The 27247-nt window shown below is 33.2% G+C and overlaps 1 protein-coding gene across 1 annotated transcript in view; it reads left to right on the forward strand.

Moving 5' to 3' along the window:
- The window catches only part of LOC149082670 (NPC intracellular cholesterol transporter 1-like), a 56322-nt gene that overhangs the window by 13597 nt on the left and 15478 nt on the right, over positions 1–27247 (forward strand). The window contains exons 6-22 of the mRNA XM_089235945.1: positions 1708–2002; positions 3679–3787; positions 4200–4405; positions 4534–4728; positions 7149–7209; positions 9138–9266; positions 10211–10393; positions 10716–10830; positions 11010–11137; positions 12627–12773; positions 14699–14788; positions 15184–15374; positions 17147–17271; positions 18645–18762; positions 21442–21506; positions 23832–23982; positions 26790–27021. Coding sequence (XP_089092071.1) covers positions 1708–2002; positions 3679–3787; positions 4200–4405; positions 4534–4728; positions 7149–7209; positions 9138–9266; positions 10211–10393; positions 10716–10830; positions 11010–11137; positions 12627–12773; positions 14699–14788; positions 15184–15374; positions 17147–17271; positions 18645–18762; positions 21442–21506; positions 23832–23982; positions 26790–27021 — 2540 coding nt within the window. The remainder of the gene's footprint in view (positions 1–1707; positions 2003–3678; positions 3788–4199; positions 4406–4533; positions 4729–7148; positions 7210–9137; positions 9267–10210; positions 10394–10715; positions 10831–11009; positions 11138–12626; positions 12774–14698; positions 14789–15183; positions 15375–17146; positions 17272–18644; positions 18763–21441; positions 21507–23831; positions 23983–26789; positions 27022–27247) is intronic.

Below are 27247 nucleotides of genomic sequence, written 5' to 3' on the forward strand. Positions count from 1 at the left end.
AGTAGTGATATTTCCACTTCTGTAAAATTATAACTGGAGGGGGGGAGGATGGGAAGTAATGAAAAAATTGAAATTTTCACAACCCCCAAGTTAAAAAGATAGGTAGCAGAGTTTGTAGCTGTTTTAATATGAAACAAAGAAATTTGCTTTGGAAAATTTGAATAAAAATTGATTTGGAAAATTTGAATGATAATTGATTTGGAAAATTTGAATGAAAATTGATTTGGAAAATTTGAATGAAAATTGATTTAGATATCAATAGTTGTAAACTTGAATATTTTTTACCAATTTGCATGATCATTTTGGTATCTATATGGAGATTTGGCCATTTTAGCACTTAAAAAGTAATACAGGTATCCCTCTGTTTAGCTATAACACTACCTTGTAAAAATAATTCAAGAAATTACAACTTGCAAAATTTAGCCTGGTGTAAAATTTGAGATTAAATTTTTTGGATTACAATCAAATATATGGCACACTTAAAATAATAAAATCTGTAGGATTTGAGGATGTAGATGAGAGAAAAATATGCATGAAATGCTTGAATCCAACTTGCTAGAGCTCACTAATTAATGTTTTTTGTAATATCAACATCAAAAATGGCATAAAAATTTTAATTGAAGAAAAAATCTCCTAATGAGACTAGAACTTTGTTTGTGAAGAATATTCAAAAAACTCCGGCTTTCCTATAAAATTTCTCATGAAGAGACAAAGGATGCTGCTTGTTAGAATGGCCATCCTTTGCTAATGCTTCAATATCTCCTGTCACTGGAGTTCATTTTTTACACGCCGCTGTGGTGGTCGAGTGGTTATAGTGACGGACTCACAATGCGAGGATCCGGGTTCGAACCCCACAGTGGTGGTCGGCTGAAGTTGGTTTTCTGTGGTTCCCAACTTCAAGGCACAAATGCAAGCCGATCTCCCCGTTAAAAAGTCTCGCCACAGAGAGCAACAGTCCTACAACGATAAATCATTCAATCACAACATTTCACTTAGTTTTTCACTTTCACTTCATTTCACGTAGTTTTTCACTTTCACTTCATTCACTTAGTTTTTCACTTTCACGTTTTTTTCATTTTCACTTAGTTTCAGTTAGTTAGAAAAACAGGTGGCAGATGGCAGCACTACACATAACAATCATTACAGAGAAACAAAAAACTTCACGTCAGGTTTCACTACACGTACACACACATTCCCGCATGTACCGATTCGTTGGGGGTCCCGTGGGGGTGTGGGCGGGGTGCATGTGTGGTGTAGCAGTAGTAGGTAGGGCCTCCAAAAAATGGCTCGGGGATCCATGATGTTCTTAAGTCAGCCACTTCGTTGGGCAATTTGCCTGTTGTGGTGTTGTATTTGTATATTTAAACCTTTTGAAATCATTCCCCTCTGCTTATCTTGCCCATGTTAAATTCAAATTAATTTATGTGATTTCGTCTTGCACAATTATTTTGCAGGACCAATTAATCACATAAAATAAGGGACATCTGTACAGTCACTGCTGAATTTCACAAACCTCCAAATTATATGTAATTTCTTTGAAGGTCTTTTTCCATTTACGAATTAATTGTTTATGTTGAAGTTTGTAAAAACGAGCACTGACTGTATGAAGCTCATTTACTGATTTCTCCCCCTCCCAATTTTATGATGGGTTTACCCAACATTCTTTTATTTATTTCATATTCAGTGTTTATTTTTGCCTTTTTGCAGATAAGAGTGATCTTATAACTCAGGATGATGACATTTACGAGGAGGTGTTAGAGGAATCAAATTTGATGGAGCGTTTAGGATTGAAGTTTGAGATGAAACTAGAGAGTGCTTTCCGTAGTTTAGGTACTTTTTGTGCTGCGTATCCAATGCTAGTTCTTCTTTGCGGCATGTTCTTCATTGTTTTCGCCTGCTTTGGGCTATATTATTTTGAAATTCAAACTAATCCTGTGGATCTATGGTCAGCACCAACCAGTCGGGCTAGAGAAGAAAAAGATTATTTTGATGAGCACTTTGGGTAATTTTATCTTGATTTGCTTTTCTTAATGCATAGTAGAACCTTGATTATCTGATGTAAAAAGATGAGCTGATATCATTAAATCGAAATGTCATGATAATGAAATATGCATCAAAATGAAAAGGTACTGTATCATCTTTAGTGAATGTAATTGAATATGCAATCTGCAAGCATAATATAATAATCCTTTGCTTTACAGCTGCATCAAAAAGATTTTTAGTAATGTTATTTCAGTGAGTCAAAATGGTGTTCCAGATCTAACCAAGCAATGACTTTTATAAAATCACTCAAAATAATTATTGTCGATCATTTACATTGATGTCGATTTTCCTTCATTCTCTAGTAATTATCTCATTGCCTAAAAAAAATGATCATTAGTTACGAGAGTCTGATGATCAAGGTTCTGCTATATCTGTCTTAATTTGATTTCTGCTGTCCTTCAGTAGTGTTTCAGCATCTTCCTGGTCATAAAAAGTCTGATGAAATAAATTTGGAAACATACATAAATAAAGTTTTTATTTAAAACTAACTGCAATAATAAAAATGATGAAATTATTGCAGTTAGTTGGCTTAGAGCAAAGACATGAAATAATTTAAGGTGAAATAATTACTCTAAAATTATAATAAAAATGATGAAATTATAATTTTAAAGTAATTATCTCACCTTAAATTATTTCATGTCTTTGCTCTAAGCCTCAGAAGACAATTAAAATAATGTGTTTAACTTTCTAGATGCTCTAAAAGCATTGAAATTTTGACGAACCTGTATCATTATAAACAATTTGATGTGCATTTTGTCTTTTTCCTATTCACACATATTTTTGAGTTACCATTTAAATTGCTTTCAACTAATGATTCATTTTGATTGAGCTTTACATTGAAACTATTTTTATCAAAAATTTTTATACAATTAATATTTTCTTGCACTTAGCACATTATAGACCACACTTTTTTAGAAGAAAAAGCTCACTAATACACCATATTGGCTACGTATGAGTATAAAAACACGAGTTAACTCGTGACCAGTGAAAAATGTGGTGAAATTCTTGAGTATGAATTTTCTTTGCCTCTATATGGGGCGATTCCAGTATTACCTAAGCAAAATTTTGACTATTAAATTAAATAAATTGTGATTACAAAATTTAATAATTTGGGCCAAAGCCTCCTAGACTTGTAAAATTCAGTCTCTTCAAAATTGCCACCCATAACATGTAACGTTCATTGCCCCATCTAGTCTTCATCTTGCTATAAACCATGTCTGTAAAACCTGACAGCATCATGGAGCCCTCGACCAAGCAATTTTCGGGGGCCACTCTACCTGATTACAAGAGTAAGGCCTTATCTTTCTGGAAGGATAAGGTAATGTATAAATTGTGGAGATACTACATACTTTTGGAAATCATAGATCATTTTGCAATCTCATATTTTCATACCCTATTGCTTATTTAATTATCACCCCCCCCCCCCCATCTTGTCATTAAAAGTCAGAAAATGTGTAATCCTTCCCCCATGGGTGCTTATGTAATACATGAATAGGCCTCATGTCTCAGTTGAATTAGATAATTATATAATGCGAAACATTTTTAAAATCATTCTTCCAAAAAGTCTTTCCATTATCTTGAGTTATATTCTGAGTTTCAACATACAAAAATAAAGTACTTAATCTTTTTTTCTAGACCATTCTACCGAACAGAGCAGATCATCATAATACGAGTTAATGGAACTCCTGTGTATGGAGAAAACTTGACATATAGCAGTGTATTTGATAGAGATTTCCTTCACAAGGTTTGTTCCAATTAATTCCAAATTATTTCCATTGAAAGGGATTTCCATTTGCTGTATTTATTATTTTGATTCAAATAGGGGAATGACGACCAGTGATTGTGTATGTTTACTTGTGAAAATGTGACATTAAGTGAATGGGACAGTCCAACAAAGGCTGAAATTGTCACCAGACAATGGAGCTTGTTTAAAGCTGTCTCGTTTAACTCTTGTGCGCTCATCCTAACAACCCTTCAATAATAACGACAAAAACTACTAGAACAAAATATTGTATTGAGTGTTATTAATTGAAGTTAAACGCAGATATTCGATCTGATTTGATAACCTTCAAAATCTTGTTTTCTTGATTAAAAGTGTGGATGGGGTTGGATTGCATTATAGTAAACAAGAATCTTTGGTATTTTTCTCCTTGTAGATTTTGGACATACAAACTGAAATTGAAGATTTAGTGGCCACCAAAGATAACAAGACTATTGGTTTGGCTGATATTTGTTATGCTCCAGTTGAAGAAAGGAAATGTATGATTCAAAGTGTAACCGGCTGGTTTCAGAATGATCATTCTCATATAGATCGCTACCAAGATATCAATAAATACTTGCAGTTCTTGGAAAATTGTACGATGTGAGTACATTATAGATTTTAGTTCAATGCTCATTTCTTCTATATACCATCATACTATGTAAATTACTGTTTTGAACTTTCAAAATAGTAAGTAGATTTTAAAGCTGTAATGCTCTTTTTCTCTGAAGGAATCCCATGTATGTACCATTAGATGGTAGCTTGTCATGCCTGGCTGATTATGGAGGCCCAGTTTTTCCTTATGTTGCTCTTGGAGGTGTCCAAGATAAAAATTATGCTAATGCCACTGCACTCATCTTAACATTCTCGGTGAAAAACCATAGAAACATCGACGACAATGATGATGCAATGGCATGGGAAGAAAAGTAAATAATTGTTTTTTACATTCTGTTATTATTTGGTGATTATTATTTTTTTATTCTCTCTGAAATCCACATTTTAATTCTAAGTCTTCAGTAATTAAAAAATTGTTCGGGCTCTACCACACAAATCCATGCTGGAAGAGATCTTGGCAGTTGAATTAATCTTGTGGCAGAGTTCTGGTGTTCATGTGTCAATAGTGAAAAAAAGTGAATACAGTGAAATCTAGATAAAGCGGAACGCCAATAGATTGAAATGATATTTCATTTTAGACAGATTTCTGTTTTATAAAGGTGCAAATAAAAGCACTAATCATTATAAACAGACTATATTTTGATTCCATTTAAAACAGGTTTCCATCTCGTACAGTGTCTGTCTTAGACAAATTTCACTGTGATTCCTTAATTTTTAATTTTTTTTACTTAATGTCTTTTATGGTCTAGAGCAGTGTTTCTTAACCTTTTTTTGCCCATGGCCCCCTTTGAGCCATATTTTTTTCTCGTGGCTCCCCTGTCTTACCCAGAGTTTTCAACTCTTATCTAGAAGCAAGACACTTTATACGTATTGAAATGATTTTTTTTCAGTGAATTTATACTGAACGAAAATTTTGCAAAGAAAATTGGCCTCCAGACCAGTAGCCTAGAATTTATTGATCTCCCCGCTAGTCTGAGTTCTATCAGAACCGTCTCAATATCATGGGGGCCCCCCCTCCTTAGGCAAAGTGATGCTATGGTAGTCCCATACTTTAGCTGGAAATAAACAGCCTACATATTTCCTATTTATTTTCAAAATTAATTGTACTATACAAAATATCATAAGGTAGGGTCACTTATGAGCATGAGGCCCCTCACAAGAGTGGGACTGACAGAGCTACCGCCCGGGGCCTAATATGGTTTTCATAATTTTTTGTTTTGTTTTTCATACAATAAATTTTATATAGGGAAGCGGGGTCTGAAAAATTTAGCCGGGGACTTGAGAAAAACCCCATCCTAGGGAACTTGTTGCAAAATGTAGGCGGTGAGGCCTGGGTGGGTTCATGGCCTAAAGAAGGCCCTGGTTTTATGGGTGGTTTTGTTGGATTTTCTCTCTCACTGTAAGTGTTAGTCACTAATATAAAAACTTTATTTCTTCACACCTTAATTTTTCTTCTCAGCTCTCCAAACCACCTATCATGGCCCCCTTCTCCATTTTCTTTCGTGGCCCCCTTGAAGTATCCCAGTACCACAAGGGTTGAGAACCACTGGTCTAGAGATAAATTAAAAACCTTGTGCAAAATAAATTTTCTAGATGTCCTTTTCCTAGAAATTTGTCATGTAACATAGCCTGACTACTTCAAAAATCTATCACAAAGAAGAATGCTAATCAAAAGGAGGTAGGAGAGACAAAAAAAAAAAAAAGCTTCCAAATGAGTCTTGGGGTTTTAAGTACATTAAGCATTATGTCTCTATTGCAACCCCTCTTGATGAGGGCGATGTGTGGGGCAAAAAAGGTTGGGAAACTATGCTTTAAAGAGAGCCTGCAGTGAATTTAATCTTGTGATTTCATATACATCGGTAATTTCCTGAACCTAAGTAAAGAACCTTATCTCTACATTGTCCCTTGTCTACAGCTTTTATTTATGTACCATTCTACGAACTAGGCTAAATGAATAAGGTATGGATATTAAACAGATGGTATTAACTCTCCATGGCACACTCTCATAAGAAACATATTAATTTTTTTTTCTTCAAAAAGAGGTGTAAATTGGTCCTGTTAGCATATTTTAATTGAAACAATATACCAATACAACAATTTACTCGTATTAATTAGAGTGGATTTTTTTAACCAAATAAAATGTTTTATTAAGGGTAAAATATAGTTTGCGCTTTCATTTTAATGTTATCTAAAATTGTGCTTAGCAAAGTTGGGTAGTTGTTATTTTGAATTTCATTTCCCGATTCCCTAATTTGGTACAATTTTATAAATCTCTGGACTTGTAGAATTTCAGCAGCTCTCAAAAACTTGCACTGACAAGGAATCAACCCATTCTAGATAAAAAATTATTTTACTTATATATCCCTATTTTATATTGAAATGAAACTAAAAAATGTACTTTCTAAAATACCAAAAGGGAAAAGAAATTAGTATAATAGGTTTTTTGTGACGATTTATTTACCATGTACATTCAAATATGCACACATAGACGGTTAATTTTTATTTCCACTTATGTCATTTTTGGTATTCAACTTGTATTTAAGGACATGTACTTTTGCATGGGGTAATGGCAAATAAAGCTAATACTGGGCTTTTCCCTTTATTTCAAAGATAACATTCAACTGCATTTTCAACCATTTCTGAAAAAGTTTGATGTTAAAAGTATTTTAAATGTGCTCTTATTTGTGAATGTGTAAAACAGAGGTGCTCATAATTTATTTATTTTTAACAGGTTTCTTCAGTATATGAGGAATTTAAGTGATCCAGAGATAAAATTCGTTTATTCTTCAGAAGTATGTGCCTCAGACAAAAGTTTGTTGTAATTCATTTGTAGATTTCCACAGCTGTGGCAAATTTAACTTCTGGGTTTTGTTGATTTTTTTTAACAAACTATAAATCAAATTATGTATATATTTAGTGCATATTTAAAGAACTTTAATAATTCAAGGTATGATTTTGATAAGCTGTGCTGATTTCTCAAAGTTATTTTTCTCTTGGAGATTAATTTTTTGTTATATGCAGTCATATCATAAGCTTTATTGTTATGCGATTATAAAAGCAAAGAAAAAAAAGGCCAAAAGTTTTCTCTCCATTGAAAATAATGTTTTATTTATGCAAGAAAAATTACTCTTAACTTCCTTTTCTTCAAATGTTTTTTATTAATAAAAAATGTTAATTAACTTTTGTCAATATCTAAAAACATAATACCTACAAAATTATACAGATTGTTTAAAAAAAACAAGCCAAAATGAAAGGGCAATTCGGGCATACAATAACAGTCCAAGATTACATAGGAACATAGGTGCAAAAATGCCATCTGTAGCCAGTACAGAGAGTTGTCACACTGTAAATACATCTGGTTGCATCATACACCTGGTACTTTTGAGGTGTGGCAGTCCATACAGTGGTATACTATTCAACCATAGTACTTCTCATGCATAGTTAGAAAAATTGATGGCAGATGACGGCACTATACATAACAAACATTACACGGAAACAAACTTCACGAAAGGTTCACTACGGGCACGCATGCACACACATTCCAACATGTACCAATTTGTTAGAAGTTCCTCAGAGGAATTTGGATGAGGTGCATGTCTGGTTTAATAGTAGTCCATACAGTGTCGATGTAATGCTTGTGTTAGTGCATCTGGCAAAAACGTTGAACATCTGTAGTAGTATTGTTTTTAAATATATTATTTTAGCAGGATTCTTCTTCATCATCCTTGTATTACATATTATTTTAAATGATGTCTGCTGCTTCCAGATGCATTTTCACACCTATGTTCCTATGTGGTTGTTATTGTATGCCTGAATTGCCCTTTCATTTTGGCAATGCTTTTTTAAACACCCTGTATAATGTGGAGGTTCTCCCAAACTTTTTCAGTTCACAGTTGACCAAGTCAAAACAGGGGCCTATCATTACAGTGCAGTTAGATTGGTTAAGCAAAAAATAAAATAATTTGAATTTCTAAATACTTAGTATATAATGTAGGAACTATCATACCACTGAAATGTTACTATCATACCACTGAAATGTTACTATCATACCACTGAAATGTTACTATCATACCACTGAAATGTTGCTATCATACCACTGAGCACCTAAGCCATTTCTAAAGCAATAACTGTCACTGGTCAGCATGCTACCCTCAGTGAGATAAGTATATAAAAAAACTGTGTCATAATTTTAGTAGGACATGTTGTGCCAGCACTCCCATGTGTCTGATCATGGCGCTGAACAGATTTGAGAGCTACTGACATAAATATAAAAACCATACATAACTTCAGAACAATGCAAAGTACAAACTTAGATTGCTGATATTGATAAAAATGTTGTTTTCCAGTGTATGTATGACTTAGAGCAGCAGTTCCCAAACTGTTTTGATTTGTGGTACCCTTTTAATTTCTATGGCGGATCCCCTTAGACCTCTGTTTTATTTATTTATCAAATTTACTGATCTATTTTGTTTTCTTCGAGTGGCCACAGAGTCCCTGAGAAGTTCACATAGAGCACCAGTTGAGAACCACTGACTTAGAACATTTATTTTTCAGTATGTGATGGTAACACTTCTGAGCTTCTGCTTCTGGGAATTATATCAAAATCCTATGACTGCTGTTTATTATTTCTCTTAAAAAATAATGTAATTTTGTTATATTGTTTGTGCATATTTCATACCTTTCATACCTAATTACCTTTTTTTTTATGTATAAATTTTAGCGCTCAATACAGGATGAACTCAATCGGGAGAGTATCTCAGATGTAAGAACTGTAGTAATCAGCTACTTGATAATGTTCCTGTATGTTTCACTAGCCCTTGGCAAGTACAATAATGTGAACAAGCTATTCGTAAGTTTTTAATTTTCTCAATCAGTTCTTTTTCACTTTGTTGATACTGAGTATTAAAATGAATCTCTTTTAAAGAGTGAGACACTGAATCTCTAGTAGATGTGAATGGGACATCATGATTCAGTTTATTACAAGACAAGTAATACACACCAGACAAACTAGAAGTTTGTGGGTATTTATTTGATTGCAGTTGGTACATCAAAGAGACTTGCGCCATGCCTTTAGAATCTTGTAGGGTTTATGAATAGCTATGGTGATGTAGTTTTAGTTGTTTTTTTGCCATATTGTGCTGTCAACCAATTTGTGCATGGATAGAGAAGAAGACAAGTAAAAGCCAGGCATATTTGTTTTATTGATCCCGAGGAATTATTCGCTATGTAGACCCACCTTCTGGGAATGAATTAGGGTTATGGAATTAAAATAAAAGTGTAGTATCCTATGTCAGTAGAACATCCTCCCAATTTCATTCAGAAGTTGTCAGAGTTCAAACAAAACAAAATGGGAAACAAAATGGACTAAAAAAATAATAATTTTTGATAATTTTTTGCTATTGCTGATTCAGAGTGATGCATTTTTTTAATATGATTCATTTGAATGCTCATAAAAAGATGCTCATAAAAATACGGATGTCAAATATACTTTTGAATTTAAATATATTTGCAATACAACATTACCTATTGTATATTTATAATTTACTGGAAAGGTGGGGGGGGGGGTTCAACTTCTCAAAACAACTCAGACAAGAGTGTATTTACAAAACAGCCTTTCGGTGCCAATGGGGATGAGAATGTTCATTCTGATGCATGTTAATTCAGTTTAGGTGTACTCTGTGGTTTTAAAAATCAGCCACCTAGTCGGATATTTGCCTGTTGTGGCCTTTGTGTGTGTATTTGTAAGAAAATGAAGGTATCATTGAATATATTGATTATTGATTTTTTTTCAAGGTACAATCAAAAATGACTCTTGGCTTAGGAGGTGTGTTGATCGTGCTTTCATCAGTAGCATCGTCTCTTGGTATTTTCAGCTATTTCGGAGTTCCATCGACATTGATTGTTATTGAAGTTATTCCATTTTTGGTTCTTGCTGTGGGTGTCGATAATATCTTCATAATTGTACAGGCGTATTCTGTGAGTTGTATTTACGTAAAATCTTTTTTTATGAAGAATGGACGAAAATGATTCAATGTCAATATCATAGATGCTTTATTATAGATTTTAAGTAGGTTGGTGTATTGCATTTGATGAATTTTTTTTTTCTATTGCTTCCCTCATAAAAATTTTAGTTTTAGCTCAAATAAACAAATTTTGATTCAAAATGCAAAATTTTAGAATTGTAATAGAAGAATCAAACAAAAGCAATTTACATGCTACACCATCTTTGAAAAGACATATATATATATTTCATGACAACAACCAATAATGAATTTCATGGGTTTCATTTTTGCTGTAGAGAGAACCTAGAGGGGAATCAGAGTCAAAAGCTGAACACATCGGGCGAGTATTTGGCAAAATTGCACCATCACTTTTACTGGCTAGCATGTCTGAATGTTGCTGTTTTTTCTTGGGTAAGATTTTATTTTCTTGTCAAGTTTTTAAGTGTGATGAATATCATCAGATAGTTATTATGGAACTTGTTTCACTGTACTTTTTGTTATTTGAAAAACTAGCACTATTAAATTGATATATACCCATGTTTATAACACATAATGTTTTTCTTTTTTTTTGTTTTCTTTTATCATTCCAGGGGGTTTGTCTGATATGCCAGCCGTACGAACATTTGCATTGTATTCTGCAGTTGCATTGCTCATCGATTTCCTCCTACAAATTACATGCTTCTTAGCGCTTTTGTCTCTGGATGCTCAGAGAGAAGAGGTGTGTTTGTTATCTTGATTCTAAGTTTTCTTTTTGGAATCTAGAAAATTGTCAGTTTGTATATACACTGCACAGCGCTTAATGTGACCTTATCAGGACTCAGGTTTTCCGATAAAAATAACTGATTGATAACTGTACTATAGAAAAAATTCTGCTTGTAACTTAGGATGACCACATGTCCATTTGATCAAACTGCATGGAAATGAGAAACTTCGTTTTTCTTTCCAACATAACAATTTCAAAACGTTAAATCTCACATTTTTTTTCAATTGTTTCAAAACAGGATTTTTTCCCCTTTAAGGTAAAATAGTTTTTTGTTATCCAGAAACTGTGAGGAGTTAGAATGAACTGTTCTAATATGTATTATAAATTTTATGATACTTTTTATAATGTTTATTAGATCCATAGGTTCCCTTGTAAGAGTCTTCTGTCCAAAGAACCGTAAATATGATTAGTTGAGAAAGAAACTTACCAAGAACTGAAGAACAGTACTTTTTTTCCTTACACATGCCTTCATTATAGGGAGTCCATTGCAAAAGCAGTGCTACATGGATGGTAGGCAGCTATTATGGCCCGATTAGAGCATGGGAAACCTGGGAATGGAAATTTTTGTTCATAAGGAAGCCTTCTTACCTCTTATGTAGTCTTGCAGATTTGTTCCTTATAACAATAACTTATAAGGGAAAAATAAGTCTGGTTCAACCGTAGCTTGAAAATATGCAAACAGATAAAAACTTTCAATGAGAAAAAAATTCATAACATAAACCAAAGACTGGGTGATTATAAACAATTTTTTTGCATGTTATGATATTGACCCATTCCATATTTGGGGAAAAATGTAATACCGGAAACCGGAATGATAAAATTATTTGTGATTCTGTTAAGCAGTGTCTACTGTTTTTGTGATCATTTATGACAGTGTTCTCAAAATGTGTTTGTCGCAGCTCCTAGGGGCATCGCCTACTTATATAAGTAGGGGGTGTATCAGGGGTGTTTTTGTGAGCTGCAGGTATTGGTGCGTGCCTGTTCAGTTCTTCAAAGCGGATTTCTATTAGACTACTCTGGGGCACATCAAATTTAACTAAACCAAGGAAGCCGCAACTGACAGAAGTTTGAGAGAACCACTATGAAACTATAAAGAAAGGATTTTGAATAAAATGAAAAATTATTTCTCTGAAAAGAATCCTGGCGCATAGATAAATAGACTCATGATAAATGTAATAATTTGAAAGTGACATAAATTTTAGTTATTTCATAGTTGTGCATAATTTAATTTCAAATTATAAATGAGACATTGTGTTAAACAAAAAAGTTTTTCTATTTTTAATTTATTGAAATAGTGTGCATGGGATTGTTAACTGACAGTAAAATTGTATGGGTAATAGACATAAAAAAATGAAGTAGTTATTCCCTAGATTAGGGAACTTGATGTTAGCATAGGGGTTGGCCACCGCATGTGTATGCTATTTATATTTTCTATTATATCTAGAGTTTGAGGATGGAATGCTGTTGTTGTATAAAAGTTGGTCCTGGTCCTCCCAGAATACAAGCAGCACCATCCAAAGGATTTCTGTACAAAGTTTTTGAGAAGTACTATGCTCCTTTTCTGATGGGAGATACTGTTAGAGTTTTTGTGGTTGGTATAAAAAAATTCAGTTTATTCTTTTGTATTTTTTAATATGTTTTAAATTTGCATTGTATTTTTCAGAATTTATGTGACTATCACAATTTTCGAGGTTTCCTAAGTTGCATGTAAGATATGTATGCAGATAGACAATAGTCTAGTGTTTGCATTTCACTAATGAGTTTTCTACTTTAATATTCAAAATATATTAGATCTTGTACATATAGTCTCCCAATTATGGACGAGAAAAATGCCTGTTAATGAGTCAAATTTATGCATTATTCATTTATATAGCCCTTCTTGAGGTATGGTAAAGATATTTGCCTAACCAAAAGATATCCAGAGGCAAGCTTGATACTCAATAAGTTCTTGTCAGAATTCTACTGACGTAGAGATATATTGAAAGACTGGATACACCCCACTTTACATCTCAGAGGGATATATCAATACATTCCCCAAGGATGGATATATTCAACATAGAGATGCAACAGAAATAGATGAAATAACCACGGGAAGTCCCTTCAACCAAGGGGTTAGCATTCCAACCTCTTGGCAAGAGGCATGCAAATATTAATTATTGAACACTGCCATTCAGAATCAAAAGCATTTTAGGTCCTGATATAATTACCGTATATACTTGTATGTAAGCAGAGTTTTTTTGTTCATTAATTTGTATGTTTGGGGGGAGGGGGATCAGTTTGTAGATGGGGGAATTCTTGAGAAAAACCACTTCAAGACCACTGTTTTGGTTTATACACGAGTATACGGTAGCTCTTGTGTGCAGAAAAAGTGCTGTGACTCAGATGGTTAAATGATTATTAATCTTCATATGAAAGAAAAAAATGAAGTTAAAAACACTATCTTGACTCTCTTCAGTCTATTAACCACAAAATATGAAAGGTAGATGGCAGCAGCTCTTGGGCTGTGTGACCGCACAGTGCAGTGCTGTAGAAGGGATGCCAAATCAGAGTTGAAAGAGAGGGGGAAAAAAAGCTTTGTTGACCAAAAACCTTGGTCCGGGGTGCAAAAAATAGGGTCCACATGGGTAGAGATATTTTTTGAGCTGGCCCTTGCTGGCAACACCAGTATAATATGAAACATGTATAACTCTGACAATATAAATATGTTATGGCCATACATATATACACACCAAGTTACTGTATGTTAACCAATTCATTAGAAATTCTCCAGAGGAACGTCTGCAAAGTGTATGTACGGTTGAGTAGTAGTAGTTTACAAACTGTGAAATCGATTTGTTTTTTAAATTGAAAATGAGGTTGTTTTTTGTCACACATAAGTATAGTTCCATGCAATCATAAATATTATTATTTACACTTTTTTGGGTCTGTAGTAGTATTTATAGTAGCGCACTGTAGCTCTACACTGTATTTTATCATTTTTGACACTTCATTTCAAAATACAGTCGACACTCGTTATAGTGACCCCACAGTGTAGCGACCATTCCATTACAATGACCAGTAGGATAAGTCTCTAATGTTTATATAAAATGACTATCTCTCACATATGTATTTTACTTTGGATATAACGTCCCCCCCCCCCAATGTAACATCTGTTTTTGATGGGCTGAAAGGGGGGGGGCTATATCAAGCATTGATTGTACAGTCAAATCCTGTTATAATGAACTCTAAGAGACCGGAGAAATCACTTCTTTATAACAAAATTTCATTATAAAGGAATTCCAGTTTTTTTGCAATGTTCCTATGTAAACTTACCTGGGGATTAGAAACGTGTTCGTTAAAATGAGATTTTCGCTATATCGGTATTCGTTAAAACGGGATTTGACCATATGTACATATTCATATATAATTTAAGACATTTTCCATTTAAATATGATGTGCAAATGGAAGCATTTATTTGAATTTTTTTTCATTTAAATATACAAAAACGGAAAAAATCCATATTTTATCTTCTTACAGCTTATTGTCTTTTCTGGGTGGTTCTGCTCATCCATAGCAGTAATGACTCAAATAGATGTCGGTTTGGACCAGAAGCTTTCAATGCCAGGAGTAAGATAACTATTTTGCTATGTGTGTGTGTGTGATTATCATTTTTCTATATTTAAACATTAGCATTGAAATTATGTTTTTTTATTGAAATATGATCTTGTAGAGAAGTAGGGAAGGGGACTGAACAGTTCCAAATGATTTTTTGTATTTATGCAGGACTTAAGCTTTTTTTTTTTCTTGTGTACTAGCCTCTGTGAAGGGACCATATTGCAACTGACTGATGTGTGTTTAAATGTGTTGTGCATATAATTTCTTGTGAAAATAAATATACAATTCTTGTATAATATTAACATTTTGTGATAATTAATGAGGGAGGGTGACACCTACATAGATTTGCACAATGCATTTCGTATGCTATTGTATTGTATGGTCTTTAATAACATGCAATTTTTCAGGACTCCTATGTCTTAAAATATTTCAAAGGACTGGAAGATTACCTCTCGGTTGGACCACCAGTTTTCTTTGTTGTCAAATCTGGTTTTGATTATGAGGATTTTCAATCTCAGAATACACTTTGTGGAGTTACATTTTGCAACAGAGACTCCCTGCCTTCACAGATCAACAACGCTGTAGCATTTTCAAATCGGTAAGATGATTTATGTTTGACAATGAATTAAATTTTTAGAAAACAAATCATCTGGTTTTTGGAATGAAGAAAATATCTGCATATATACATATTACTTCCATTGTTATATTGCCATAAGAATGTTGGAAAAAAAACTTTTTTTTTTGGATGATTCGCATGTTTGCATATCAATAACATCCCTTCTCATTTGTTGAGACAAAAAAAGTTTGTTGTGGTTTGTTGCAGCATTTTGCAACTGACCATACAAAGCATTTTGATTCAAATTTATTTCCAGTTATTGGTGTTATCTCTTAACATTGCTCATTTTAACTCTTATTTATGAAAAATGGCTGTGCGACAGGTTGGCTGCCTACTTTTTCTATACTGAGAGCAGCTTTGGTCTATCACCATTACAAGCAATTTACTATCACTTTGTACCCGAAGTGTTCATGCTTATTTGATATTGCGTGTGAAGTTACTGCTGCTAAATGTCTGTTTCGAATTATTGATTGAAGTGTTGTAACGATTGAATATTTGTAAAATACTGTGTGAACAAGTAGCAGCTGAGCAAAGATAGTGTAGCTATAGAGCCAATTATTCATTCCAAGAGAGGCTGATAGTGAATGGAAGTCGGTCATTGAAAACAGGTTGCTGCCTACAAAGGTTCCACTTTATTTCAGTTTTCAAGGTCAACTTTCACGAGGTTTGTGTAAATGTGTGTCAAGTATGAATTTTATAGAGGACGCGGTAGCGCAGGTTGATAAGATACTTGCCTAAAGTACCAAAAGATGTTTATAGGTAATGCAAGTTCGATACTCACTTTGTCCTTGTCAGAAACTTTCCTGATGCAGGAGTACAACAGAAACGGCAAAAACATTACCATAGAGGAAGACTGCTACTGCAAGGAGTCTCACACCAAGAAGGTTAGCTCACCAACCTCTTTGTGAGTATAAAAAAAGCTAAATGTCGAACGTTGCGGTTCATAATTGGCAATAAATTGTAGGTCTCTTGTCTACTTATTCCTTGTTTGCAAAAAAGACCATGGTGTGACAAAAAGGATCAAAGAAATGTTATAGAATTGTAACTTATTTTCATTTTAATCAAAATTGATGCTGAATCATATTCTTCAAAAATCTGTTTTATAATACAGAAGAGTATAGATAATCTGAGATGAAGAGGACAAAGGCTATTTAGGATTACTGAGAATGCAGATTGTCTGAAAAAAAAACCAATAAAAATACTATCTTTTATGGGAGGGGGTTGGGCTAGACTTACTATTTTCTTATTTTAACTGCTTAGTTTATTAAGATTAGGGCTGCCAAAAGACCAATGGCTGTTTTATAAGGAAGGTTTTAATATCATTGGGGCCGGATATGAATGTTATTTTTTTACTGTAAATAAGCCTATGAAAAATTCTGGTGGGGTCTACCAGGAATTGCGGTCTAGGGATCAACCCCCCCCCCCACTTTAAAACTGAAATTACTCGCATTCGTTGGGAGAATAAAACAAAATAAAATAAAGTGCATTCTTGACAAACAGAAAAAGAGGGGTTTGTGAAGTAATTCCTTGAAAATTCCAATACCTAGGATTATCCAGAACCTCAAACTATTGAAACTACTGTAGTTTTTAGTTTTTTTCTTTTTTGTCAGCATTCAGTGTGTATGTGCGATGTTTTGCTAATATGGAAGTTAAAATACAAGAATATACTCAGTTGCTTATCATGTTAATTGCATTGTTTAATAGTCCTTGTGTGCCTTAAATCCTAAACATTTTAAATACAATTTTTCACACAGGACCTATATTGCTCAGGGACCATTAAACTGGCTTGATAGCTATTTCTCATGGATAAATGAAGGAGCTCACTGTTGTCGGGTTTATAAGAGTAACAGGTCTGAATTTTGTCCATCATATGAACCACGTGAGTTTTTGTCTTTTTTTTTTTTCTTCACTTGTAGCTTAATTTTATATATACATCTTAATTTTTCAGTAGGTTATCATGATAAAATTCCATAAATAAATTCATATTTTCAGTCATGTTATATGGCCGCTGTGGTGGTCGAGTGGTTATAGTGACGGACTCGCGATGTGAGGATCCGGGTTCGAACCCCACAGTGGTGGTCGGCTGAAGTTGGTTTTCTGTGGTTCCCAACTTCAAGGCGCAAATGCGAGCCGATCTCCCCATTAAAAAGTCTCGCCACAGAGAGCAAAAGGCCTACAACGTTACAAATATTCAATCATTACACTTCACTCACAATTTGAAGTATAGATGGCAGCACTGAAATATCATATACAACACTAGCTACACACTCAGACTGTTAGGTGCACTCACTTTGTTACAGACTCTGCCACGAAGCTGGGCTGGAAGAGATCTCGGCAACGGGATAAGTCCGGTGGCAGAGACCCTGGCGTTCATTCATTCATTCAGTCATGCTATACGCTGCACTTGTGTTGTGCTGTGCTGTGGTAAGATGCTCGTCTTCCACCATAAAGGTTGCCGTCAAGTTTCATGGGTTCGAATCCGGTGAAAAACATAAAAAATACATTCTTTACCTACCAAGCCAAGGGCGACCACAAAATATATATGGCACCTTCATTCCCCCCCCCCCCCCCAACGCTACTGGTTGAAAATTGCTGTATGGTGATATGACTGGAGTTGGTGTGTGTGGTAAAGTAGTCGTATTATGTGCATAACTTGGTGGAGCTTCAATAATCAAATTTTAGTGGTCTGAATTCTTTTTTTTACTGAAGGGTGTTTAAAATAATTTTTTTTTTCAGAAGTGAAACAATATTTAAAATTTTCTCTTTTATTGTCCTCTACATGCAGTTGAACCCTGATTATATGCCACCATCCATTTCAAACAATTTGGTTGTTATAATGAGTTTGCCATCATATGAAATCACGGATTACCTTAGATTTCAAATCTGCCATTTGTGAAATATGTTTCCTTAGGAGATTCTTGTCTATCCTTTGATAATCTCTTTCCTTATTTCGTGGTTTATGGAAAAGCTTTAGGAGACCCTCTCCACATTTTTCACCATTAGAGCAAAAACGAAAAAAAGCTAGAAGAACATTCGAAAAGTATGTCTAAATTCTTGTCAGTAGTATGGTATGAGTTAGTAATTGTTCCTGGAGCATACCTTAGTAGAGAAAGAGATTTTTCATGTTTAGTTGTATATGTGAAGTTTTACTTTGCGTTGTCACATGTCATGCAATCGAATCAAAAAATACAGGCACTGAGTTTTTCTTTTTTCCTCAGTTTAAACTGTATACAAATTATATCTTTATTGCAGGGTACCTTTGCCAGGATTGTAATCTTAAGGATGTACACTTTAGGCCAAAGACAAAATCATTCAAAAAATTTCTTGTGGACTTTTTATCTGAAAATCCTAGTTCAAATTGTACCCAAGGGTGAGTGTTATTTCAGTAGATTTTTAATCGTAAATTTCTCATAATTATACCAACACATGCAAGTTATTAAAATTACATTATAATCTACTTGGATATAGTTATTTGAGTTCTAGCTATCACTTTTATTTTTCAACAAATTTATGTATATTTACAGGGTGCATAGGTAAGTTGCTGCAAATTACTGATGAACCATTGATCCTAGAAGCATATTTCCAATTAGAAAAGTATCCAAATAATGTGTAGACTTCAGATACGCCATTCATGTTGCAGAGTTATTAAAATAACAAAATTAACTTTTTATTTGGTCACCCTGTCCTCAAAATTATAATTAGAAAGCTTGTGCCTTTTGTCTGGTCAATAAAAAATGTTCCACGCTTCTATGTGCAAATTTATATTTTACACTCAAATATTCCCTGTGATATTTGAATTCGAAAATCAGAGAAAAAGTGGGGAAAGAACAGCATAAACAGACAAACAAGTTCATTATGAGTATCTGAAGTCTACACACTATTTAGATACTTTTTTCTAATTGGAAGTATGCCTATCAAAGGTTTGGCAGTAATTTGCACCAAGGGAACTTTTCTATGCACTGTGTGTGTATATGTATGTATTGTATACACATATGCTCATGGATATTACAATTTGTATACAGGGTGAATGTGACATGTTCTGCCAAATGAAAGGGAATGATAGACAAGCCCAAATGAAACATGAAACACCCTACCAACCCTGTTCTATCTCGAACTGTTTCTGCGTTAGGTGGATAGTCAATTATAAAAAGAAATGTATCAAGTCTGAAAAAAACCCAAAGTTGTGAAGTTTATCCAAAGACCTACACGCAAACTAAGCACATATTTGCAAAGAACAGAAAAAATCATATAAGGTGACACCAATTTCATTGAAATATCTGGATTTAATAGCGAGCTTTAAGCCCTGAAAGATTGGCGAAGTTCAAAATTGAATTGTCACCAAAATTTTTCATTTTCAATTACCGCAAACACCTTTCTAGCTACAATAAATTAAATTTACAGAAACCTTTTCCATTGTACCGGCTTCCGAAAGAGCCTACAACAAACTATATTGATGTTAGTATAGTTCATTCATGTATGTTTAGTATAGTTCATTCATGTATGTTTAGTATAGTTCATTCATGTATGTTTAGTATAGTTCATTCATGTATGTTTAGTATAGTTCATTCATGTATGTTTAGTATAGTTCATTCATGTATGTTTAGTATAGTTCATTCATATATGTTTAGTATAGTATAGTTCAGGATAAATTTATCCTTTTGTTCTCAATGTAGCACTGAAATGAGTGTTTGTCTATCTACTGGATACCTATATTTAATGGCGAGCTTCAAGCACTAAGAGACTGGAGAAGTGAAAATCAAATTGTTACTAAAATTACTTCGACAAATGCAGATTTCAGTGATGTATTATAAATAAAAGACTAAATTTCTCTTGAACTAGATCACCAATATGGTTTATTGTTGGCTGCTTCAAAAGCTGGTGCAATGGACAAGTCTGATAAATTTGGCCGATCTGAGCTAGAATGGCGTTTGCACAACTGGCGATGAAAAATTTTGGCGACAATTCAATTTCTAACTTTGCCAATCTTTCATTCAGGGTTTGTAGCTCACCATTAAATCCAGATATTTTGACGAAATTGCTTTCGCCATATTGTATTTTTCTGCTCTTTCCAAATATGTGTTTAGTTTGAATGTAGGTCTTTCAGAAGACCTACTAAGTCTTCAAATTTGATTTTTTTTCAGACTTGACATATTTTTTTTCACAATTGATTATCCACCATAACTCAATAATTTGAGATAAGACAGGGTTGATAGGATGTTTCATGTTCCACTTGGGCTCGTCTATCACCCCCCCCCCCTTTGTTTGGCAGAACATGTCACGTTCACCCTGTATATTGAAACATTAATAGTTTTACTTTATTATTGTTACAAATACAAAATGAATAAAAGTAAATAAGTTCCATGGATTGTGTAAATGGGAGGGGGGTGAGGGGTGGCATGATTAAATCGACATGCAAATAATTAACTTTCAAGATTACTGTGATCTGTTGATAGCATTTTGATTAAACTGTGTTATGAGTACTCGGGGTGATAATTTTATTTTATGATGTACAGTAGAGTCTCGCTTATCCGACTCAAAAAACGGGCCAGCAGAACGTCAGATAAGTGAAAATGTTAGATAATAGGGAGGTGTTAAGAAAAAGCATTAAACATCAAACTTATAATTTTACACATTATGAACCTAATAATCATGTTTTACAACTAAACAAAACAGAAAAAAATTAACTGAAAATATGAACTTACAGTTACAGAATATTCCAAAGTTAAATGCAGTACTTAGAAAGTTCAGTCCTGTAATGATTTTAAGAAATTTTTGATCGTAGTCTGCTTTCCTGCCGAGTGCCATTTTTTCACTTCCAAGTTTCACATCTTGTCATTATGTCAATTCCTGTAGTTTCTTCTTGTTGCTCAGTGTATTTAATTGCAGTTCCTAGATCCTTAACTCTGTTGTTATGTGAAATTCAGAGAGTGAAATTATGTGAAATTCATGTTTTTTTTGTTTGGTGCGACATCGGAATGTTGTACCAAACTCTATAGTGGTGAGATGATTGACAGACTCATTGAATTTTCTTGGTTGAATTTACTTTTAGAGGTCATGCTGGATTTGCTGATGCTATTGAAATAATAGGTGAATCAGACAATTGGACTATAGGAGGTGAGTTTTTGCAATCTTTGATTTTCAGGTATGTTTTCAGTGCTACTAGATTAGTGATATCACTTCATGCCAATCTACTCAGTTTGGCCATTAATTCATGAACATAATTTTTTTTTCTATTGACCTGCTGGATAGACAGTAGTCTCTGAGGTCATATAGTGCATGCATTTGTGTAGATTGTGTGTTGTTATTTGTATGTATAAGTATCTTGTACTATTTTGATTGTTTTCATCTGTATTTGCTATTGTGATTTGTTACATGTAGTTTAAATAAAATGAATGGTAATGTTCATTCAATTTAGCAGTTAATTGAATATTTATTATAATTACCAATATGATCTTGGATTATACATAATCACCATTGAGTATGATAAATTATCAGTTTATGTGAGCAAAACTTAATAAATTAACAAAATTGTCAGTAATCATGCGTAACCACTGAATATATCATTTTTTTCCCATAACATATATATTTAATATATATATATATACATATATTTTAAAAAGGATCATCATAAAAGAGTAAGTATTAAATAACACAACTGAATGCTCTGGGATAAAATCAAGAAAATAAGTGCATTTCCAGAAAGATGTATTGAGTAAAAAAATATAGTACACAGAAATTAGACTTGCCCGGAATATCAAAAATATTGAGTTGAATTGAAATTTCAAACACTGTGTGTCCATATACACACGACTGAAAATTAATTTAAAAAATCAGTCAAATGAGTTGGTTTCGTTTGTTTGCCATATGGGATGTTTCTCTGAGTGTGAATTTTCAATCTGTTTGCAATGAGAAGACTCACTTTTTCCCCTTCTGTGAAATGGATGATTTCAATTTTGTCTTTTAAAGTAAGCCGTTTTCAGGTTGAACTTGACATTTTAAGTGACACTATGTTACTGCTAAATGACTTGGGTGAATGTCTAAGGAAAAAAATGAAGATACTTCTCAGAAAAACTGAAACAAATGAATACAGGTATGTAATTGAGGTGGGGGGGGGGGGGGAATAGAGGCAGCAGATAAAAAAACACACCTTAAAAGAGAAAAGAACTTTTCTCTTTGCTGTTTAACAAACGAATTCGGGGGGAAAAAAGGAATGGACAGTCGAATAGTCAATCATACAACAGAAACTGTACAAAAAAGCTTGTAACAGAAATTTTAGTCTTTTTTTCCATCTGGCTAAATTTTTATGACCTTGTTTAGAGGTCTCTGCTGTTCTAAACTCAGTCAAAAACATAACACAGTTTGAATACAATATGGCCGTATGGATTGGTCTTCCTTTCAATGGCAATCAAAGTGAAAGACTGTATGCGATCCATTGTAGTAGATTGCAAGAGCAGGGGGGGGGGGGCGAAAATGAGCGCCATGAGGCCGGGGGAATGTGAAACATCTTATTTTCATGAATAATCGTAGATAAACATCAGAGAATGGCAAAACTACTGTTTCTACAACCAGACACTTGGTGGTCATTTTTGTGAGATACCTCCACAAATTAACAAAGGATGGCACCCTTTTTATGACTCTTGAATGGACTTCCCATCTGTGGCTCCAAAAGCCATAGAAAAAACTTATTTTTGAACTGTGAGACTTCCCAAGGTTCAAATCTTTGTTAATCATTCAAAAAAGAAAGAAAGAAACATGTTCTTATCTCTCTATGAGCTTGCACACATGTATATATTTTTTGATGGAAGTCGAATTTTGACAAAATTATTTCTACTGCAAATCATGAAAAAAATAGTTTGCCCGATTTTGCTGTCTGCTATCGAGAGTGTCCACTAACGGGAGGTAAAATACATTAAAGCCCTATTCCACGGGACCGGGAATCGGAAAAGTGTCCGTCAGGGAAGGTTCCACTGTATTTATGTTGCTATAATTATGCTTGTCTCATATTCTTGCTGTTGTTGCCATCTGTCTTCCATACTTTGAAAAAGTTAGACTCTGTATTTCCTGGAGATCAAGTTATTTAATGTGGATATAAATGACATCCACTAATATGTTATAGTCCTTTTTCATCATTTTTATTTCAGCCTACTCATATGGCAATTTGTGGTCTTTGCTATATTTGAAGCATTTCATGAATTTAAGCATGTTTGTCTTTTTTTTAGTTTTATTGCATTATTACTGCAAATGTAAATTGAAGTTTGTATTTTTAGTATTTGATTTTAAAAAATATTAAAGTCTTTGTAAATGCATTGTTTTATGAGAGGGGATTTGTGTATGTGAGAGAGAGAGAAAGAGAGAGAAATTGATATGCAATATAAATCATGAAAATCGCTAATGTTGTATTATTCTCACATTGACTGTTTTTATGTATTATTATTTAAGCAACACAATTTATGGGTTTTCATTCAATATTGAAGACATCAGACGACTATACCATGGCCCTGAAGATGGCTAGAGAGATAACTCAAAACATCACAAAAACATTCAAAAGTCATGACTTACCTAACCAGAATGCTGAGGTATTCCCATACAGGTAATAAAAAATAAAATGAGCTTCTGTATGTCAACAAAACATAGTAGTTTTTATTTATTTATTTATTGTAGAAGATTTTAAATATTCCATGATTTTTTTTTCTTTTAAATACAGTGATACTTACAAATTTTTCGTCCAACAAATATTTTTTTCATGCTATTTCTACCTTTGCTAACAAATACAAATTTGGCTAACATTTTAGTTGATATCAGATGCACGTGCTAGAGTAATAAGGCAGCATTGTTAGCTGAATTTCCCACTTTCTGAAAATTTCTTTAATCGTTTTATTTAAATAATAGATTAAGCTAACTGGTAATGCATTTAAAAAAAGGGAAACTAGACAGCATTTTTTTTCAGTGCACATGTTCATTCTTCTGTGCAAAGCGTGAAACTGCTCTTTTCCATCTACATATATGAGACAGAATGAGCTGGCCACATCTCATGAAAGGACATCTACAAACCTGACTGTGTTGTGTACATAATATTTTAAAATAAAAATATCTTTAGTTTTTCATTTTCCTCTACATTATCATTTATCCAATTGCAAAGCTGAATACTTCAGCCTTTGGCCTGATTTTGTCTTTTTTACTGTGTTTTGTAGCATGTTATGAAAGTATCGTCAAATTTTTTTGGGCAATATCTGAAACAAATTAAATAATTTCCCATGTAAATCTATGGGAAATTGTGTTTTGACTAACATAGCTGTGGAATGTGATTATGGAGTGAATATCTTCATTAGTGGAGGTATCACTGTAAAACTATGTTGGTTCTGTTGTTAGTATATAAATTATAATTTGGTTATATAATTTATTCCTTCAAACAAGGTGTTGGAAGTAAACAAATATCACACATGAAAATAAACCTTTATGATAATATTACAGAGGATGGGTGGGAAAAAAATTCCCAATTTCGTGTATTTTAGGATTAAGTTATTAAATAGTTGCAATAGTATTTTGAATCTAAATAATGAATAAATTTGAGAAAAATCTGCACAAAAATTTAAAAAAAAAAAAAACAATTACTGGATGTTAGATATAAAATACTCCTTTGCAAGAGCACATTTCCAAGAAGTGCTTGCTGTAATTCCCTACATATAATCTGCACATGCAAATTTTGCTACTTTGAGCAAAAAAAATCACATATTGAGGGAAGAGATTTTTTCTGCGTATTAGACAGAGCTGAACTCGAAAAGTTTGCAGTCCCATTCCACCCCTGAGAACCTCTTATAATCAGAACGAATGTGCTATCATGTACCCCACAAGACTTTAGTTTCTTAATTTCATGCACAGTAGCAAGATCGTATAGTCCCCAGTGGGGTATAATTTGCGAGTGAAAGTTTCATTCATCAATAATGATATCTTAACTCTTTGAAGGGCAGTGGTTTTGTGGCAAAACCACTTGTTCAAAAAATGTGTCCTCATCCAGATGATGGCTTAGAGGTAGTCAATTTGAAAAAATATGTTTCCTAGGACAATAAAGCTAATAGATGGCAGCACAAAATAGTTTCTTTTTTCATTGACTTATATGTGCACAAACTTTATCTAGAGGAAGATAAAAAATAATAATTTTTCCTCATTTAATCTAAAAAAAATATGAGAAATAACCTGGACAAAACTCATAAATTTTTTCAACTACATACTCTTTTATTTGCTGAAATCATGAAACCAAGAAAAATTATTGGTAATTTCTATGTATTTTTTAAAAGTTTTTAAGTGGTTTCATGGGTGAACCCCCACCTACTTAGAGCTAAGAAGTGTGACATCTTCCTTGTTACTAGGCTATAATATGATATGCTTGCTAGTGGGGAGACTGAATTATGTGTTTTCTGGGAGGTTGGTGTGTCCTTTCCTTTTTCTGAAGAAAAAGACAAAACATATAACATCCACATACTGGTAAAGTGTACATTATAAAGATGTAGTACCAAAGAGAGGCCACTGAACAATTGCTTTGTGCAGCACTTGTAAAGTGCCACTTATCACTCAGAAGGGTGCCACATGTTTTCAGAAATTTCATGATTTGTAAAAGTAAATTACACTAGAAGAAGAAAATAATATTAATGAATTTTCTTTCTGTATACAAATTTTTATTGAATAATTCTAGATAACTTTCTGCACTTAATGATTTTATTTCACACATTTTTTTTAATGTTTGTATTGGTTGATACAAAATCATAAGAAAAGACACTAGATTTGTTATATTTTTAATAACCTAAAATATTTTGAAAATTTCCTTTTTTTTAAATAATATTTACCAATGAAATGATAGTTATCACTATGTTTATCCTTTTGATGTTAAACTAACATCTTGAAAAATTCATCAATAACATGTTTTACAAGGGCGGGGATCTACACTGCTAAACCACTACTCACCTTTCCTCTCAGGAATGCAAAAAGATTTCCCACATATATATATATATATATATTTCACATTTATAAGGCCCAGGCATTAAATTTATAAAGTAATTTCATTAAATACTATAGAAAATAAAAAGCGCCCTCTCAAAGGGTTAAGTAATAGGAGGAGTTTGCCCTATTTTGGTTGAAAAAATGTCACTTTTTTCATTCTTATCTATTTTTAAATGCATTAAAAAATATATGTATCTATTTCTATTCCAACTTCTCAGAGAAAAAAAGCTGCATGTAAGATTTAGCAGTGCCGAATACATACCAAAAAAAATTGCAATGTCTTCTAGCATATAATCTGTTGATTTCATATTATATGCAGGAAAATATGGTCTTTTAAATTTTAGTGATGAAGGTATTTAGTTTTTTTTATTTTCTGACTAAATTTTTGTTTCATCCTTTCAGTATATTTTACGTTTACTACGAGCAGTATCTGACCATCGTGAAAGACACGGCTGTAAGCTTGGTTATATCCATGGTGGAGATCTTTGTTGTTACTTTTCTATTCATGGGCTTGGATGCGTATTCTGCTGCTATGATGGTAATCACAATCTTGATGATTATCATAAATCTGATGGGACTGATGTACTGGTGGGACATCTCGCTGAATGCTGTGGCTCTTGTGAACATAGTCATGGTAATGAATTTTGAATTCCTTTTTTAACATTAATTAGTAACACTATTTAAGTGAATCTTGTTGTTGAGTGGGGTTTTTTTTTTAAAGAAAAGTTATCAGCAATCGTGTAACGTAATAAGATTGGATCTACTGTCTTAATTATCAATATTGAATGTTTGTGAATTATTGAATTGATTGTGAGAATATTTTGGAAAAACACACTACAAAAGGGAAAGTCCTGAAATAT

The sequence above is a fragment of the Pholcus phalangioides genome, unplaced genomic scaffold (genome assembly GCF_987345545.1).
Source record: "Pholcus phalangioides strain wild (caught in Gottingen) unplaced genomic scaffold, Ppha-v1.0 ptg000009l_1, whole genome shotgun sequence".
Classification (NCBI taxonomy): domain Eukaryota; kingdom Metazoa; phylum Arthropoda; class Arachnida; order Araneae; family Pholcidae; genus Pholcus; species Pholcus phalangioides.